The sequence below is a fragment of the Mandrillus leucophaeus genome, unplaced genomic scaffold (genome assembly GCF_000951045.1).
Source record: "Mandrillus leucophaeus isolate KB7577 unplaced genomic scaffold, Mleu.le_1.0 Scaffold95, whole genome shotgun sequence".
In the NCBI taxonomy this organism is placed as follows: domain Eukaryota; kingdom Metazoa; phylum Chordata; class Mammalia; order Primates; family Cercopithecidae; genus Mandrillus; species Mandrillus leucophaeus.
The window spans coordinates 3,075,830-3,096,353 of NW_012110363.1; the positions used below are offsets into that span (position 1 = coordinate 3,075,830).

The 20,524-nt window shown below is 36.4% G+C and overlaps 1 protein-coding gene across 3 annotated transcripts in view; it reads left to right on the plus strand.

Moving 5' to 3' along the window:
* Positions 1-3,301: 3,301 nt before the first annotated feature.
* GLRB (glycine receptor, beta) overlaps positions 3,302-20,524 on the plus strand; it is a 93,486-nt gene continuing 76,263 nt past the window's right edge. For 2 of the 3 annotated variants that reach the window (XM_011970495.1, XM_011970497.1), the window contains exons 1-2: positions 3,302-3,541; positions 5,249-5,399. In XM_011970495.1, coding sequence (XP_011825885.1) covers positions 5,278-5,399 — 122 coding nt within the window. In that variant the 5' untranslated portion in view covers positions 3,302-3,541; positions 5,249-5,277. Of the gene's footprint in view, positions 3,542-3,646; positions 3,803-5,248; positions 5,400-20,524 lie in introns of those variants that run through there. The other variant, XM_011970496.1, reaches the window with a different exon arrangement.

Sequence of the window (20,524 nt, forward strand, 5' to 3'; positions counted from 1 at the left end):
AAATAGGGGTGGGCAATTATTGCTGACTTTTCTTCTCTGCAGCAGATTTTTAACGTCAATTAACCTGTTTATTTCTTAGAACAATCCTGCAAATTATGCATTGTCATTTTCATTTTGCTAATAAGGAAACATGAAATTTGAAGAAGTTAAGAAATGAGGCCAAGATTTATACATTCATTCAACACTATTGTAGGTGTGTGGGCAACGTCAATGGACAAAAATAGATACAAATCTCTGCCTTCATGAAGCTTATATTTTAGCAAGAAAACAGGTCACAAACGATAAGTATACTGTATGATGAATTGGGAGGTAATAAGTACTATGAAAACAAAAAGAAAAGCAGGCAAAGGGGGATTGGAAATCTTTGGATGGGAGAGGGTTTGCACTTTTAAATAACATTGGATAAATCTCTGTGAGATGATGACATCTGGGTCATCTGGTTCCTGATGTTGAAGATATGAGGGAGTTACGTGTGTGGTGGTCTGGGGGGAAAGCATTTTAGACAGAGGAGCCAGTAACCTAAGATGGGACCATACCTGGCATTGGCATGTTGGAGAAGCAGCAAGATCAGTGGGGCTGAAAGAGAGACAGACAGCCATTAGGAGAGAAGAAATCAGAGTTAGGGGGAGGAGATGCATAACAATTGAAGGTTTGTAGACCATTGTAAACACTTTGGTTTATAATGAGAGTAAAATGGGGACTAATGGCTGGTGTTGAGCTGAGGAATGACATAAACTGACATATGACATGTTTTAAAGGGATCACTCTGGCTGCTGTTTTGAGATTACTCAGGGAAGGGAGAGAACAATGATAGAGGCAGGGTGAGTAGCTAAAATGCTATTACAGTAATCTAATGTAAAGATGAAGATCACTCAGTCTAGGGTGGCTGCAGTAAAAAATCATAAGAAGTAGCTGAATTCCTGTTGTCATTTGAGAGTGAACAGGATTTCCTCAGAGATTTTGCTTGTGAGAAAAAGAGAGGAATCAAGAACAACTTCATGATTTTTCGCCTGAGCAACCCTAAGGATGAGGTTGCCATGAACTGAGAAGGAGAAGGCTGAATGTGGGGCAGATTTTAGGGAGAACAATAGCTCAGTTTGGGACACACTGAGTTTGACATGTTTATTAAATACGCAAGTTGAGATGTCGAAAAGGCAGTTAGATAGATGAGTCTGGAGAGACGTCTAGTGAGGAGAAGTACATTTGGGAGCTATCAACACTGTGTTTAAAACCATGTGACCAGACGAAATTACTAAAGGAGTGAATGTTGATAGAAATAAACAGAGAAAAGTAGAACACTTGACAGAACTGGGGAAAATAGGTTATTTCATGACATTATTTAGAAGCATCCCTTTTCACACTATGATATAAAAGTTATAGAAATATAGGTAAGCAGATCACCTTCATAGAAAAAATTTTCAAAATTCTGAACTTGACTATTTTACAGGCCTAGAAGAAGTGCTTTTAGGACATCAACTGTATTTCTTAACCTTTGGGCAAAAATCCCACAAACCCATCCAAACTGCTGGACATGCTTTTCTTCTAAATAACCTAATTCTCCAATATAACACCCATGGATGGCATAGAAACAATTACTAGGGAAGGTGAGCAAGTCAATTGTAGGTATTTTCAGCATAGTTCTTCCAAATGTGGACATTAGAGTTTGTACATAAAAGATGTTCATTTTATTACAGGAATCTGAATATCCTATTATTCTGAACTCTTAATAATTTCTCGATTACTTGAAAACTAAGTGTAAGGTTTTCTTCAACTTCTAAACTCCCCTGGTTGCATGAAAACTAATTCCTTTATCATTCTTCATATGACCTATTCACCTAAAATTATATCTTATCAAACGTATATTACCGATATAGTTCTTTTAAATAAAGCATTAAAATCCAAAGTTATATCCTGATCCACTTTGGGGGTGGGGATGCTCCAAACAGTATGGCTCTTTGAATAATGATCATTTTGTAATGTCAATAAGGTAACGATCACTTATTAATGATCACTACTCTTAGGTAGTAGAATATCTCATGAAGCTTATGGAACACGATTATATGCAGGAAATGTTCCTTTCCTCCATATGCTGTGGGTGGAAAAATTTATTAGTGGATACATCTGTAGGTCCACAATACAATGCTAAGTGATGCTCACTTGAGACAATGCTTTTTTAATATAAAAAAATCCATCAGGGCCTGGCACAGTGGGGTGGGGTGGCTCAAACCTGTAATCCCACCAGTTTGGGAGGCTGAGGCAGGCGGATGACTTGAAGACAGAGTTGGAGACCATCCTGGACAACAAAGCCAGGAAGGCTGTCTCTTACCCAAAAAAAAAAAAAAAAAAATTAGTGGAGCGCAATGGCTTGTGCCTGTTGTTCTAGCTACTCTACCAGGAAGACTGAGACAAGAGGATCTCTTGATTGCCCAGAAGTTCAAGGTTGCGGTGAGCTATGATTGTGCCACTGCACTTCAGCCTGGGCAACAAAGTGAGATCCTGTTGCTTAAAAAGTAAAAATTAAAAAATCAATCAGGCATACATTCAAGAGGTAATAGGATAACCTTATCTGTTATCTAAGGGCTGCATATCCAAGTAATGGCTACTTCTTCACAAGGATGAGGGCAACAGCATTTTGCTCTCCTAAGGCAGAGACCATATCTGGCTCAGATACGTAAAAATCACTAACTTTGAATCTCTGGTAAATTTCTTTCAAGATCTGTAACTCTAAGTAAATCTCTTAATATAACTGAGTTTCAGATTCTTCATCTACAGAAGTGGAAGGATGACAAAACTTGCCCAGGAATGTGGTGAGGTCCACAGGAGATAAGGCCAGTGAAAGCTTTTTTGAAACTGTCAAGTTCTATACACATGTTAATTATGTAACCGATGTTAAAAATAGTATTACCTGTATGACTATACTGTCAGTAATTTTGACCAATTTAAGCTTGCTCAGAAAGGTAAGGCTTTTAGAAATTGGAAGACCCGGAGATGAAGTTGGATGTCTGGATTCCAGGCAAATGATGAAATGACAGAAAATGTGTTTTGTTCGCTTTGACCCAAGAAGGTCATTTGTTGTTCTGTTGTTGTTTGTTGCTAGTGGTCAAAAGCTGACCCTAAGCAATCCCAGCTCCTTGAAAGGTTTTTTTCTTTTTGTACCAACACTATCATTCCCGCCCTTCGTCCCCAACTCCTTCAGTCCCGTAAGGAGTGAGGGGGGGCACATTTCTGCTCCGTAACCCCTCCAGTGCCTGAAGGGGACGATGTCGTGACGTTGCTCTGTCGGGACACCTCTTCCCTCCCACGCCGGCGGTCGCCAGGTTCCCGCGCGGCCCGCGCTGTACCCGCAGCGGCCCCGACCGCGGCGCGCCACGGCGCAGGCTCCGTGGCCCGAGCAGGCGCGTCAGCCGAGCTCGGCGGTGGCGCGGGCGGCTGGGACGCAGCTGCCCCCGCTCGGCGCCCGCTGCACCCCCAGCAGCCACTGCCACCTCTGCCGGGAGCCTCCACGATCTCGCCTGGCGGTTGTGGGCAGGGACGCCTCCGGGTAAGTGCCAGGAGCTCCACTTAGGAGGAGGGGACGCAGGGTGGGGCGGCGACGGTGGTCTGGGGACGGGAATAGACGCCTCTGCAGAAAGAGCGGGTCAAGCCCGGGGCGGCGGAGCGCGAGGAGCACTGCGGCGTGCAGGGGAGGAGGCGCGCTGCCCTGCGCGGGAGAGGGGAGCTGGGCGCCTGGCCGCGGCAGCCGGGTCCCCGCTGCGGTGGCGCCCGCGGAGACGCTCGTGGTGGAGGGATGCAGAGGGCCGGGGTAATTAGGGAACGCAAGATTGGCCAGGAGTGCTCCTTGCGTTGTTTTGTTTATGAGGATCCTCCAGTCTATGCAGCTGTGCCCCTTGAAAAGATTGGGGGTAAGGACAGAGCAGAGTGTTGAATTTCTCTGTCGCCCCCTTCAAACCGTTAGGAGGGCCCGGCCCTCCGTTTTTGGGAGGCAAGGAGGTGAAAGTGGGAGAAGTACCTGCTGCTGTGGGCAAAGGTGTCTGGAAGCAGGTGCCGCTGTCAGATGGGGGAAGGGAGCGTCCAATTCTGTAAAGTTGCCAGAGGAGAACCTTGTGTTGTTGCTGTTGGTCTGATGAGCCCCCCTGTTGTCTTCAATTTAAAGTACCCAGGGAGAAGCCCCTCTGGCTTGCCTCGAGTGTGTGTTAAAGATAAATATGGGGGGAAGAATCCTGAGGGAACAAAAGATGAAAAACATGCCATAAGGAGAAGCAAATTTATGAGGGTGAGATGGGTATTAAGTTAGCGTTGAAGAATATGACAGGTCTTTTACTCTGCAGAAAACAATGAAAGAGAAACAATTTATAGTTTGGAAATGAAGGATGCAGAAGAGGTTGAACTTCCCTAGTGTCAGTAGAGGCTTAATTATTTTTTATTCATCAGACTCTGGCAAGAATATAATTCTAATTTGAGCGTGAAAAATATTATCAAAATATAGCTAGGACGATAATTTGAAAAAAATGTAACAACACTTGTTTTATTTCATACAATGTTACCTAGAATTTCTGAAGTAATCTTTCTGATGGTAAATGTTAGTAGCAAATAAGTAGGAAAGCTTTAAAGCTAACTTAAGAGGCACCTTTTTGGGTCAAAAAGGTAGCTCGCCAATTTAATGTGTTTAAATAAAAAAGCAATGAATTTTGAATGTGAGACTCTTTGATATTAATTTTTTCTTTTATTTGTCAGGTTTTTAATACTTAGAATTGTCTTTTTCTTTAAAATACATTGTTTTTGAAAAACTATACGTAAGAACTTCAAACAAAATAAAAATTTAAAAAGAAAAAGATACTTCCAGTGTACTAGCCCAAGATAATAATTTTAACGCTATGTTAAAGCATGCTTCCAAGTATCTTTCTAAACATATTTTTGATATACTGTGCAATTCAATATCAATTTATAATTTTGTGTAGCTGTAGAATCAGAAATTTTATACAGTAACCTATAATATCACATTGGCGGTCTTGTTTTCTATGTGCCATTATTTAAATTGACTTTTATTGCTATATAAAAGAGACTTTCCAATACTACATGAAAAATACTAAATATGCTGTGAAATATTACCACGTAGGACTGAGCAATGAGGATTTGATGTACAAATGTACTTGCCTTTTGGGTAGTAATGATTATATTCCTTAAAGGAACAGTCATATAGTTATCGTTTGCTTCATATGTGTAAACATTTTCTTGTTCTCTCTTGTAGATCGATCTTCCGAAATTTAAGTTTTCAAGATGAAGTTTTTATTGACAACTGCCTTTTTAATTTTAATTTCCTTGTGGGTGGAAGAAGCCTATTCTAAGGAAAAGTCTTCGAAGAAAGGGAAGGGGAAAAAGAAGCAGTATCTATGCCCATCGTATGTTCTTCATGTCTTATATTCTTATATGGAGAAATGTTATTGCGTGTTTTGTAAAAGTAAGGTGGTTTGTGAAGACACACATCAACAAAACTTTTCGTATCACAATATATATCCATCTGTTGCAGAGACAGAAAATGATAGGGTGAAGAGAGGTTTAGAATGTGAGAATTAATTCCCAGTGTTCAAGGTGGTTTTATAGTTTTCTTTTCTTTTTTTATCATGCCGTAGGTTTGTATAATTTTTATACATTGTTTGCAAAAGCAGAAAAAGTCACTTTTTTTCTTATGCTAAATGTGCTGTGCAACTTTAATTGGATACTGATATACTGTGTTTTGGGCAAATACCAGTTCAAAAAGTTTTTATTAAAAAAAAAACCCCTAAAATATTTAACAATATTTTATTTAAATGTCAGATAGGTAACTATGAACTTAAGATCAATTTATATGTATGCAAGGCAAAAGGAAATTCATATGATAGATCAATTTTCTATTTTAGTAATTGTAAATAAGTTACCTTAGGAAATTAGGATATTTTGTAGAAAGCAGGTCATTAAATTTGAAATTGCTTGAAAACACAAATTCTAAATCCAACACATCCACTACAAAAGACAGTTTTGTGGTGTGGAGTCTTTTTTTTTTTTTTAGATGAAGTCTTGTTCTGTCACCCAGGCTGGAGTGCAGTGGCACAATATCTGCTCACTGCAACCTCCACCTCCCGGGTTCAAGCAATTCTCCTGCCTCAGCCTGCCAAGTAGCTGGGATTACAGACTCCTACCACCATGCCCAGCAAATTTTTGTATTTTTTAGTAGAGACGGGGTTTTGCCATGTTGACCTAGCTGGTCTCGAACTCCTGACCCCAGGTGATCTGCACGCCTTGGCCTCCTAAAGTGCTGGGATTACAGGCATGGGTCAGCACACCTGGCCAAGTATTTTTTTTAACGGGAAAGATTAACGTGACTGGTCAATGAAAGTAAAATAGAGCAATTGTATAGTATATAAGTAAACAACTTTCTCAAAATATAATGTGCTTTTAGGTAATAATGCAATATATGCAGTGATTTGGAACAAAAGTTAACTTTCTATTACAGGTCATCTTCAATTAATATTTATCACCTGTAATGTTGATCATAGATAACATTTTATTCCAGCATCATTATTATTTAAAAAGAGATTATTATGGTTTTACAGATGTTCCATAAGAGATAAGGTACATTTTGGGAAGTATATTTTGTAAAGAAAGGACACTAAAATTTGTATTTTGTAATAGGTGTTTGTATGAATTTGTGAGAGTAAAATTCTGGAGACAGTATCATGATTCACATAATGTCCAGCATTAAATTAAGCTCCATTTGAAGGGATAGTTCCTGATGTTCACCCTTAATAGTCCTGCTTATTCTAGTGCTGCAGCACAATCTGATGTCAGGGCCAAATTTCTGGGTATATATGACGCAATGGCCCTGAATTATGTTTGTGTTTCCCTCCTTGGCCATCTGCCTAGCTGGGTATCAACTGGGAACAATGGAGGCAGGTTCAGGAATAACCACAGTCTACAATCATCTCAACTCTTCACTGTTATGGTTTTTGTGCCACAAGCTGGAAATTAGTATTTTAGGGAACTGGACATTGTCAGGCCTTAGTCTTCCCAAGCGAAAGGACACTTCTTCGTGTTTTAGATATTCTTTCTATTACTTTTTCTTTGATGAATGTTGGCACATTAACACAAACTGTTGTCTGTGTCGTATAGTCACCGTAATTCTATGCATGGAATCAAGTCATCTTGGGTTTCTCTGTATGAGGAAGCTGATAAGGCTCTTGTTCTCCCAGTACACCCACCCCGCTGTCCTACATCAAATGTCATAATCAAATTATTCTGAAGATGGCAACAGCAAATCTTATAACTACCATATATATTATGAGAGTATTTTAGAGGACATTCTCTTTTCACACTACATTATTAAATAGCTTTATGTGTAGACTGTATATGCTTATGGTGTGTATAGTTATTTAAGACAGATTTTCAAAGTGAAATTTAGTAAAGAGTACAACAGTAAGAGTTCTCTTCTTATGAATATGACATCTTCAAGTGGAAGACCCAACATATACCTGTTAAACCCATATCTCAGCATTTTAGATATGTTGAGTAATTTAGATATGTTGCGATAAAATTGAGAAATTTTATCTTTGAATTTTTATATTATAGGTTTTATTTTTAAAAATTATGAGACTAGATCAAGCTTTATGAACAGTTGTGATGTGATGCTGCCAGAAGTCTGGCTTGTTAAAAGGTGGATGTACCTTGGAGAGCTAGAGTTGTGTATTTTTCATTTGCTCATTTTGTTAAGAATTCTGATTTGATTATCACTGAATTAAGAACTTCAGAAGACTAGGGTTGTCCCTGACTATGATTGGATCTATTATATCAAATTTCTTTCAGAAGTCTTGATTAAGAATTTGAGCTATAATAATGAGCCGTGAAACAATATGCAAATTGTGTGTATCTTAGAGAATGATCCAGTTTGTTTAGCCCATGTGAGTTGCTTATTTATTAAACATCTTGACTAAGAGGAATATTTAAAACTACAAAACCCAGAAATCAAGTAAAGATTACCCTAATACTCCTCAGGATGGTGAAATTCTTGCCCAGTGATGTTTTCATTTGTTTACACTTTTCTTTTTTTTTTTTGAGTAGAGTGGATGAAGCAATGTGGGTGCACAGACATAAGCAGTTCATGTGCAGCAATCCGGAGTGAAATCTTCCAGTTTTACTGTTATTACAACATTTCCCCCCAAGAGTGTAAAAAGAGGAAACACGTTTTAAAATGTAGGAGAAATAAAGACTTGAGTTCCTTGATATTCTAGGATTTAATATTGATGCTGAGCTTGAGTCAGATCATAAACTTTTCTTGGACTCTTTGCTGTTTCTTTTCTCTAACCTGTTGTTTTTTTGGTATGTAAGTGAAGCACTAGTACCAGATTGACAAAGTAGCTGATAAATTTGCTTCCAAAAACTTTAGAAATTTAATATGTATTAACAAATAAGAAATAAACTTTAAATTAATAAAAATATTTTAGATAAGTCCTTGGACAGTTACCTTCTTATTTTACAGCTTACATTTGACATAGACTTTAATCTTTTGGTCTTTCCTCTGACTTTTCATTCTACCTAAGTGATTTTGTAGAAATCTATGGTTGTAGTTACCATCCCCCTGAGTCTTTATGTACAGCTCAGATTTCTCTAAAGAGTGCCACACCCATACATCCACCATTTCAACTTGACCGTCCCATTATGAAACTCAAATTTAGCTTGGAATGATAAAACCTGTACTCAGAATCATGTGAATAATACAATCACTGTATAAAGAGTGGTGAACTCCTCTTCTCACCAGATGACACCATTTCCACCTTTTCATTCATACTACAATCCTAGGGATCACCTTAGACCATCTCTTTCTACCTTAGCTTCTCAAATTCAGTAGTCATCAGAATTCATCAATTACTATCTCTGGAATACGTCTTACATTTTCATTCCCATGTGGGGCATTGCTTTAGCTACTCTTTCCCACCCTCTTCATTGACTCCTTTTCAACCTTCCTGCTTCTTACCTTCCTCCATCAATTCATGTGCTACACTGACCTTACTGTGTGTTTTCCCAATAGTGTCCTTCCTCTAGTCAGGTCGTGTCAATATTGAGAGCACTTTTAGGGACACCACAGTGTTCTAGATAAGGTGGAAATTTTTTGGCTCCACGCACAAGGTTCCTGATGAACTGGCCTCTGATACCTCCAGCAGTATCTTCCCTATCCCGACCCCTGCCCCTGCCTAAGCCTCACACACGTCAACTCTCATACACCCGTGCTCTTTCACATCTCTGCAAGTGTTCTTCCCTTTCCCTGAAATGCCAATGCTTTTCTTCTTTTTAGTTAACCTGTGTCAGTGGGTCTCATCCAAATTCATGGCTATAACTGCCACTTACTGTTGATTTCTATGTCTGTATATACAGCCCTTACCTCTCTGAAGAGCACCACACTCATACATCCAACATTTTAATCTGATTGTTCCATAATGACCTCAAACTTAACTCAGACTCAAACCCTTCTTTGGGAAATCTTCTTTGGGAAATCTTTCCTAATCCTGACAATGAGATTTAGATAATCACATTCTGTGCCCCTACAGTTCCCCAATTGCCACTCATGTTTATAATATAGTATGATAATTATTGTAATTGTTGGCTTTCCCCACTAGATTGTAAGCTCCTTGAGAGCAGTGTCTTGATTAACTTCATCACCAGAGAGTGACATAGTTCTTGGTGCAAAATATACATATAATACAAATTTATTTAATGAAGTGAATAAAAACCTAAAGATCTTTGACTATCTCTTATTAAGTCATTATATCTGGATTTTGTTAAGTTACCTGAAATTGACTGATATGATCCCTATGGAAAATTTAGAAATATGGTCTCAATATAAGGATAACTAGATGAGTTAGCAGCTAGGTAATTAGTGGAACACCTTCATCCTGGATTATGTTACCTGGTTCAGTTTTGGCCTCATCATAATCAATTATTTGTCAGTGACTGAAATAAAACTATACAGAGAAAAAATCCAAACTGAGGGTATGTGATACTCAGACATGTAGTGAATATGTGAGACAGAATTAGGATCCAATATGATCTTGAAGGGCTAAATGAGATTGGTCTAACACTGTCAAAGAATAAATTGCACTTTGGTCTAGAAGCCACTTGGGTAAGTATAGGATGAGGAAAAACATAGCTTGGCAGAGCACATTTGGGAAAAATATTACATAAGAATTATCAGGCAAATGAATAGTGTTTCATATATATATGTATACACACACACACACACACAATTTAGTATTTTAAGAAAGACATTCTTAAAATTAACATATTCTTAACATAAAATTAGTAAAATAAAAACTATTTATTTTAGTAGTAAAACTATTTTACTAATTTTATGGTAAGTATGTTACATAATGGAAGTATTTAAAGCAAGGTTTACAGAGATTTCTGCTCTGTGCTAGTGCAGAAATATTTTCAGGACAGAGAAATAATAATAGTAGAAGTAATTAAAATCGTGTCATATTAAGAAGAGCTGAAGGAACTGAGATACTTGAAAATTGTCTCCAAAGTTTTAAAAAACTGTGATGGTGATGAGAAAGTAGACTTTGTTGCTTGGCATCAATAATTAAAACCAGTACTAACGAATAGAAGCTACAGGGAGGGATATTTTTGACTCCAAGTTAAGAACTTTCTAAGAGTTCTGCCTAGAAGTAATTGATTGGGAAGGGATGTAGTGAAGTTCATGATAAGTGGAGGTACGCAGGTACGTGGGATAATTACTTGGTGGGCGTATTTTAGAGAAAGTTTGAGCATTAGACAGGCGGTTAGACCAGAGGCTGATATAATCTGATTTCAACTTGTGCAGGTTTTAAGATTCAGTGATTCTAATTTATCATATTTGAATACAGCTTTATCATTATCTAATAGCAAAGTGACCCATAGAGAATTATGTTTTAAAAATTTTATCTTGATCTATCTATATACGTATATCTTTATTTTAGGGGAATTCACTTAGAAAGCTCTAGTACATAAGATAAATATATGTTGGTGTGTGTTAATAATAAGGATTTAAAAACTTTATTAAGTTTTGACATTTCATGAATAATATTTTTTAAAACATTTCTTTCAAACCCAGAAAAACTTTTCTCTTTTCTGACCTTAGCTGTAATAGTAAGAAATATGTCAAGCTACTATAATTTTCAAGAAATTATGATCACAGGATAACAAATATAATGATCTAATAAATGCCTGCCATAATTTATAAGGCTTAGTTTTATGGTTTTATATTTGTAGATACATCATATATGGAACTAGAACATACTAAAATAAACTTTCAGATTTTTTGATTGAATAACAGTAATTAAAAACCAGAACTCCCTCAACTAAAAATGAAACTGAATATTGTTTGCCATTTCTATTTTTGCTCATAGCAGACATAATAAGCACTTTTTAACAATTAACTTGGCCAAGCTATACAACTCCTTGTCACATACTACCTTTTTTTTTTTTTTTTTGCCACCCCTGTTAGGGAAACTTCTATCTTTTGTTGAAGACTGTTTGAATTTCAAACATTTGATAGCTTACAATAAGTGAAACTAATATGTTTGAAAGTTGCATTTGAAATATCACCTCTTTTCTCCCATTTTGGTCCATACTTATATCTTAGGTCTGGAAAGCTTAATAACAAGCCCTTAAGTGTTGAGGGCTGCTATTATTTATAGTAGTGTTAGCAGGTATTATCCTACCTTCTAAATTATCTTTCCTTCAAGCTGTTGGCACTCTAGCTTTAAAATAATTGCATAAATAACTTTTAGTTTTTATTCTCGTTCTGTGTGTATACTGAGAAAATGTGATTTCTTTCTGTCGGTTTTTTCATAAGCTAAAAATTGTGTGTGCATATGTAAATGGTTGGATGCTGTTATGAGATTTTTTTGTCTCCTTCAGAGAGAGATTGTACCATTGAATGATAGCATTTTTGTACTTCAGTCTGCATGTACTAAGAAGGGTAGATTACTGTTGATTATTCATTGATAATTCAATGCCACCATATGCTGACTGGGTGTTATATTAGCCATCTTCCTATTCTGACTCTTTTATCTCCTTTATCTTCTATTTATTAATAGACAAAATAGATTTTAGTATAATTCCAGTTTCTTACTTCCTAGTGGAAATATTCAAGACAAAGACATTGGCCAAAAGATGAAAGGCTGATTGGAAAAGGATATGCGTAATCTATAAAATGGATACTATTGAAAATTGCCTGTTATTACTGTTACATAGCTAGATTGAATTTTTCACTGGTGTTTAGTTATGTATTTTCTTATTACCTATTGAGCAATTCAATTTTAATGGCATGCTGTTATTTTGCAATCAATTGAATTGATCTTCTTTTTCCAAAAGGAAATCAGCATCCTTATTATTCCAGTTACCCAGGCATGAAGCTTAAATGGAATCTAACATTCTCTTAAAACGATCTCCTGTATCTGCCATGTTCAATTATTTTTTCACTGCATCTGCTGTTACCATTATTTTATTTTCCTCTTTGGAGACAGGATCTAATTCTGTCACCCAGACTGGAGTGCGGTATTGTGATCATAGTTCATTGCAGCCTCCAACTCTTGGGCTCCAGCAATGCTCCTGCCTTGGCCTCCTGAAGTACAGAGATTCCAGGCATGAGCCACCATGCCCAGCCAACTTTATTTTTAACATATATGTTACTATATCTTCCTAGTTATTCACCCTAGCTTTTCTATCATTACTATCCATCTTAACATGCCGTCTGTATTTTCATCTTTTTTTTTTTTTTTTTTTTTTTTTTTGAGATGGAGTCTTGCTCTGTTACCCAGGTTGGAGTACAATGGCACGATCTCGGCTCACTGCAACCTCCGCCTCCTCGGTTCAAGTGATTCTCCTGCCTCAGCCTCCTAAGTAGCTGGGACTACAGGCATGTGCCACCCCACCTGGCTAATTTTTTGTATTTTTAGTAGAGATGGGGTTTCACTGTGTTAGCCAGGATGGTCTTGATCTCCTGACCTTGTGATCCACCCACCTCGGCCTCTCAAAGTGCTGGGATTAGAGGCGTGAGCCACTGTGCCCAGCCTGTATTTTCATCTTGTTATTCTTATGTTTAAGAACTTACAATATCTTATTACTGGATGGTTTTTGAACTCCAGTACATACTTCTTACCTCGATTTTCAAGGGCCTCCCTAACTTATATTTCTAAATGTATGTGAAACAATTCTCTTATATTTTGTATGTAGGTATGTATATATGCATGTATGTTTTTAGAGACAGGGTCTTACTCTGTTGCCCAGGCTGGAGTTCAGTGGTGTAATCATAGCTCATTGCAACCTCAAACTCCTGGCGTCAAGTGGTCCTCCCACCTTGGCCTCCCAAAGTCTTGGGGTTACAGTTGTCAGCCATACCCAAGCCTACTCTCTTATTTTGGGAAGACTTATCTGCCCTTGTTCCTAATCTTCCCTTGCTATTAGGTATGCTTGGACATATTTATGTTTGGAATGACAACTTCTTGCTTAATATATCTAGGATTTACTAGTCCCTCAGAGCTCATCTTAGATATTACTTTGCTTTATAAAACATTAAAAAAAGGTTTTAGCTGAGAATAAGAGTAATCTGAATTAATAGTGTTGTGACTTATTAATGCTTTGATGTCTTGGATATTGATAGAAAGACAATATTTAGAAAGAGAAAAGTATTAATCTCATGGTGAGTATATTACCTGAAGCATTATGTTGAGTTCTGGTTGCCATAATTTATGAGAGTTAGAATTACATGTGAGTTTGTTTGGAGAATCACGATCGGTATTTGCGCGAATGTGAAAGTCTGTTGTGCTGTTCGATTAATTGTAATGTGCATTATTTTCTCTAAAGAATAGAAGAGTAATTACCTTCTATTTGAGATGTTGTCGTATAAAATGAACTAGACTTTCATTGTCTGACTCTGAGTTACAGAATTAAGACCAAAGAGAGAAACAGAGGAAGATAAATTCAATTAAAAGAAGATATAGAACTGTCCAAAGAGAAAATGGGTTTCTTTAGGAGCTTCTTTGTTGCTGGAGTGACTGAACATAGCTTGGGTAGGGACACGACCCAAATAACATCAATGGGAAGTTACGAATATTTAAAAATTCTTTTTATGCCCCAAATCTCATGGGCCTATGATTAAAACTGAAATTAAACTCCCTGTTCTTGATATCTCGGAATCCTTTCTGTGCATACTGGATGTTTTGACACTTGGTTAGAATTAGTTCTTTATACAATGATGTCTTTTATTTTCTAGTTGAACTCTATTGTGTAGTTTTAACTCTTTAACTAAATTGTAAATACTTGAGATGAAATGGTTATATATACTTTTATATCCTGCCCTACTTCAAAATTGTTTGCATAAGAGCTCCATTTATGCTTGCTATTTCAAAGGAAATTAAATGGGTAGTTGATGATATAGACAGATCCTAAATTAATCTTTTGATGGGTTAGTGGTTCACTGGGACTGTGTTTAGATGTTTAGAGGTAAAACGTGTGTTGTTTAAAATTTACTTTTAAATTTAAAATTTACTTTTAAAATGTCTACTAAATCATGATGGCAAAGGCATTTATAATAAGATAGCAGAAAGAACACCACTGTGTCTCCTTTAGCACTTTTGCTAATTGATTGTATAACTTTCAATAAGTCACTTAATCTGAGTCTCAGTTTTCTCATTTGTATAGTGAAAAGTTTGATCTCAGTATCTCTTAATTTTATTCATTCATTAATTTATGGCAGCCATATCTTTTATGATACAATACGGTTTTGTTTACAATTGCTTTTGTAACTTTATATTCAGGGTTAACTACTTTAGTGTTTTGTTGGTGCTTTCTGTTTCCCAATTTTTAACCAGTCAAGCCTGACCAGTGGAAAAATAATACACAAAATTCTATTTCTTCAAGAAGTTAACTCCAAAGGGAACCTAATTTCAGAGTTGATTTATCAAAACGTAGGTATTTAACTGAACTCCAAAGTAGAAGAGTAAGGTGTGAGAAAGGTGAATTGTCTGCATTCTTAGCCTACCAAATTTTCACAGATTAAGGAATTTGACTTACTGAAATAAGGCAAATAATTTCTGTAATACAGTAAAAAGAAAGTATATTTGCAAAAGTCTCCCATATTTTCCTCATGCTACTACCTGAAATAGACATATCATTGCTCTGCTAAAGAGAGCTGAGGTCCCTTTATAAATGAATTCCTTTACCATGGGTATTTTATGGAAATTTACACGTAGAATTCATGAAGCCAATTATTCAACTTTATGTACACACAAATGGCTCCTCTGAGAAATGATGTAAATATGAAATAATATTTCTAGAACTCTGATTGGAATAACAGTGAAACACTTATTAAATTGCTAATAAAATATGTTGGACACTTTGAGACATTTGACATTTATTAGTCCTCATGTAAGAAAACAATAGTAGGAGTTTACTGCTCCTGGGCTGATTGCTGAGAATAACCTAATAGAAAAGGCTTACCTATTAATGAGTGGATGTGTGGTGTTCTTTGTATCAATGTTTAACTCTCAGTGACACTATGGGCATGGCTAACAGAATAATCTAAAGGTCTTATTGCAACATTGTTTAATATTCTCTATCCATTCTACTTTTATGTGTCTGGAATCTCTATAATATTTTTGACTTGATGGTACAAATGTAGATGTTTTCAGTGATCTAGAATCTTGGTTGATTTATTTTGATCTAATCTTGGCTAAGTCTTCATTTTGGTTCCAAATTCTTTTCCTTACCCCTCAGAGGCTCTAAATTTCTCTCTCCACATTGTTTCTGTCTTTTATCTTGTTCCTTTCAGTGTTAGCATAAAAATTTAACTTTTATTTTAAAGGAAAACAGTACAAGTCCTTGGATGGGAACCCCCTCAGTCTTTCTTGATTTTCATTCTAAAGCTACCTGAGGCATCATCCTTCCTTTTCTCCTTTTCTCTTGATTTTGCAAAAAAATGAATTTTTTTTTTTTTTTAAATACCATCTCATCCACTGTCTTCTGAGATGTACCTCTTATCTTACTCTGCTCTCCTATGTTTTAAAGCTTCTTCTTTTCTTTGGCTCAGTTTTCCTAAGTGCTTACAAACTTATTAAAGGGTCACCCACGTGGAGAAAATATATATAGTTTTTATATTCCTATTTTATTAACCTTGGTTTTCCCCTTTGTTAATTACCATGTTTCTTCAACTAGTAGGATAAAATGGCCTATACTTTTTGAGCTCTAATTCACTAGTTCTTTTCTTTACTTACCTTGAATTTCCTTAAATTACAAAAGGCATGCAAGATTATTGCAACAAATGAAACTATGTACCACTTAATCATTCTATTAAGACTGACTCCTGACACAATTCTACTTTTACTGAAGATTTGGGCTGGGTGCCAGTGGCTCACACTTGTAATCTCAGTACTTCTGGAGGCCAAAGTGGGAGGATCACTTGAGCCCAGGAGTTCGGGACAAGCATGGGCAACATAGTGAGACCTCATCTCTACAAAATATAAAAAAAATTAGCCAAGCATGGGGAGTGGGCACACCTGTAATCCCAGCTGCTTGGGAGGCTGAGGTGGGAGAATCACCTGAGTCCAGGAGGGCAACGTTGCAGTGAGCCATTATTGTGATCATGCTACTGCACTCCAGCCTGGGCAGCAGAACGAGACCTTGTTTCAAAGAAATAAGTAAATGAAGATATGAATTTTATTATTTTAAAACAAATATAGTGACTTTCTTTTAAGTCCTTGTTACTACTCACTAAGGGCTAACTCTCTTCTGTAAACAGAAACAATCTCCGATTTCACCCATCCCACATTTGGCTTCCTGAACTACTCACTCTTGGCTCCTTTTAGCCACCTCTCTGATTAAAGCCGATTAACCACCTTCACTGGCTATTTCTTTCTGTCCTTCCGGACACATTGGGTTTTCCAGATATTCATCCTTAGTTCTTTTAGCTTCTTGCTTATCGATTTTCACCTGGGTAATATCTATTGGTATCTATGATTGCTTCTATATCTTTACCTCTATATGTAACTTCACTCTTGATTTCCAAGTAATTATTTTCAGCTTCTTACTGGACCTCAAAATTAACATACCGAACATACTAAACTGACTTTCCCAGCTGTATTCCCCATCTCTACACCCAGCCTTTTATGAGAAATGGCAAAAGCATCTTCAAATCCTTCATGCCCTTTCACTTTCATCATCTCATCAATTACTCATTCTGTTTATGGTTCAGAAATGATTCTTGCATCTAGCTACTTCTCATCTCTACTTTTATGGTCTCTGTCAGGTCATAATCATGTCACCTTGAATCTGTCATTGCAGTACTTTCCTAGATTCCTGAACCTGATCCTGTCCTCTCTACTTGGCTCATCCTCTACAACAGTGGATCTCGAATTGTTGGTCTAAGGTCCCCTCTACAACCTGGAGCATGTTTAGGGACACAGAGAGCTTTAGTTTATGTGGCTTATACTATTGACATTACATTATTGCAAATGGAAACAGAAATTTAAAAGATTAAATCACTTAAAATAACTGTACTGATATTAACATGAATAACTTATTTTTATGAAAATTAACTACATTTTCAAAAAGAAAAAAATTAATGAGAAGTGGGGCATTGTTTTACTGTAGCAAATCAGTTTAATGGCTGGTTTAATGGAAGACAGCAGGATTCTCATATCTGCTTCGGCATTCAGTTTGTTGTGATGTATTGTTTTGGTTGAAGTACGTGAAGACATTATGACTTCATGCAGACATAAAATTGAAAAAGGGAAGAGTATTTTAATGGCCTTGTAACTGTGAATATTATTCTTTAATGTCATGCCAAAATGTAACCAGTGCTAGTTTCTTACAAGAGAGTTGCAATGTGAAATCTGAAATCAGATCAGTGAACATTTTGTCCTCTGTTGCATTAAAATCAACTCCTCTGTCTTGCACTTTGAATGGTTCTTTTGTCCAGTCATGATTTTATAACATCATTTGGAAAATATTGATTCTCTGGGTTTTGCAGATTTTCCAAATGTTGACATCAAAAAATCACATCTATCTAATATCACTTATGATCTCATTGGAATGTCTGTGAGTGTTGGAAAGCTGTCAAACTCATGGTGGCTAATATTCATTTTAAGATTCCAATTTTTGTTTGGAAGTTCACATTTTATCACTGGCAACAAATAGAGTAGTGTTTCTCAAAGTTACAGGTTCTCTTCATTCACTTTTGAAAAATATTTTCCCAAATATTCAAATCTGAGTTACCACAGTTTTTCTATGGTGTTGCATGAAAATGGCTTTTCATGGAAAATGTCTATCTAGTCAATCTATCTATGAAATCTATTAAGCTCAGTCTATCTAGTAAGTCAGACAATCACTCTGTCTCTACATGTAACTACACTTGTAATTTTCAAGTAATGTTTTTGAAACAATTATAATAGTTTGGCGGGCAGCACAATGATTTATGGGTACTCTCCATTTTGTCACACAACATTAAAAAGATGTTAAGTTTCAACATTTAATAAAATTAATATTTTTTTTAAATCTTAAGGAACATTGCTTAGGAAATTGTCTTTTAAAATTCTCATTTTTTTTTCTGCTAGTATATGACGTTGAAGAATGCAATGGCTATTAGTACATTTAAGTATTACTTTCTTGATTTCTGCTAAAATACCAACAGTGTTTCCCACTATTGCTTTTTGTACCATCAGTGCACATGTCAACATAGTGGAAAAAAGTAACATTTTATTATTACTGTAATAAAAAGAGTTTTGACTCTGTGGACAGTAACAGAGTGTGTAACACTGGGTAACACTCCTCAAAGTGTTGTCCACAGACTGCCTGCAAGTGTTTTGGGTACCTTCAGGAGCCTGTGGTTGTGGACCACGCTTTGAGGATTGTTACTCTATAGTGTCAACATGAGTGATGCTCATTGTATATCCAATCACTTACTTCATTGCTTGTGGCCCACCTTTTCTCTTTTCAGTTCTGCTGTGCACTTCCAGTATCTTCTCCTGCCATGCTGCACTTCTTGGTGCTCCTGGGCAGCCTGATCTCTTCATGACACTATTCTGTTGTCTATTCTTTAACTTCTTCCTAGAGTTTGTCCTATCATTTTCCCCCTTAATCTGTTACATCCCTCCTTATCCTTCTAGTCCCAGCTAAGTCAGCTACTCTATGAACTCCCTGCCATTAACATTATACAAAATCAAATGCTATAAAAATTCAATAATGAATACATTTAAGGTGAAATTGATTGAATTAATATGGAGCAGAAAGTATAGGATTGAAAATTTAGGAGACTTGGGTTCTAGTTGATTCTGTTGCTGACCAATTGTGCATCCTCAGATGATTCTCTTTGGGATAAGTGTCCTGATCTTTAAGATAAACTCATTAACAATATGATTTCTTAGAGTAATTGAGATAAAAGTTTATTCTGGAGTTTTAGTACGTAGAAATGGTATTTTTTGAGTAAAAAGACATAGGTTCTACTTTAGAATAGATCATTTAATACATTTGTGACGTAGAATAAGTGATCACTTTGCTTTTCCAAGATTTTTTCTTATCTGTAAAATGGAAATAAGAATCTCTACCTATTTCACAGAGTTTCTCTGATAGTATAATTTGGAATTATATGTAAAAGCACTTTCTAACTGTAATATTCTACAAGTTGGATTACCTATGTTTGTGATAGTAGAGCTTTCTTTTAAAGAGTTCAAAGTGGTTTTGCATGTTTGCTATTACCCTTGTTTTTTTTTTTATGTTTGTTTGTTTATTTATTTATTTATTTATTTATTTATTTTTACCATTACTTAAGCTAATAGTTAAAGATAGAAAACCTAATCATGGGGAAAATATCTGGGTCACCTTATTACCCATAGCTTTCCTCACAAACTCAGAGTGTTAGGGCTGGGATAGATACAACATCTGTGGCATGACTTCTTTATGTGAGAGTTACGCTTGTCACATGGGAGCCATCGACTTTTCACAATGAATCTGTACTGCAAGCAGCATCATTCAGCCTTCATATATAAAGAACGTAGGATGTGGAGAATGTTTGTATAGCTTTCGTAAGGTCATAAAATCAGTCAGTAGTAGTCAGGTGGTTAAAGCTAACTCTTTAGTCATACTGTACCGATCAGAGTCCTTGTTTATTTGGAAGATTGGAAAACTGTAGTCACAAAAGGTAGTAAAATGGTTTTCCGAATGGCCTACCGCTAGCTAGTGGCAGATATGGCAGTTAAACTTAGGTCTTCTGATTCCCATTCCAAGTTTTTTCTTGCCACTATATTTATGTTTAGTTATTACCCTCACCAATGGGAACACATTTTTCTTCTTGATTGTCACTTAGCCTTTGCATATCTTTGCCATTTTCAAGCAACATATTGGGTTTACTTATGGTCTTTTACATACATTTAAAGTTTATTGAAGTTCTTTCTAAATAATAGAATGCTACTTTCTGAGCACAGAATCTGACAGTCTTCCTTTTTATAGATGTGTGTTCCACCAC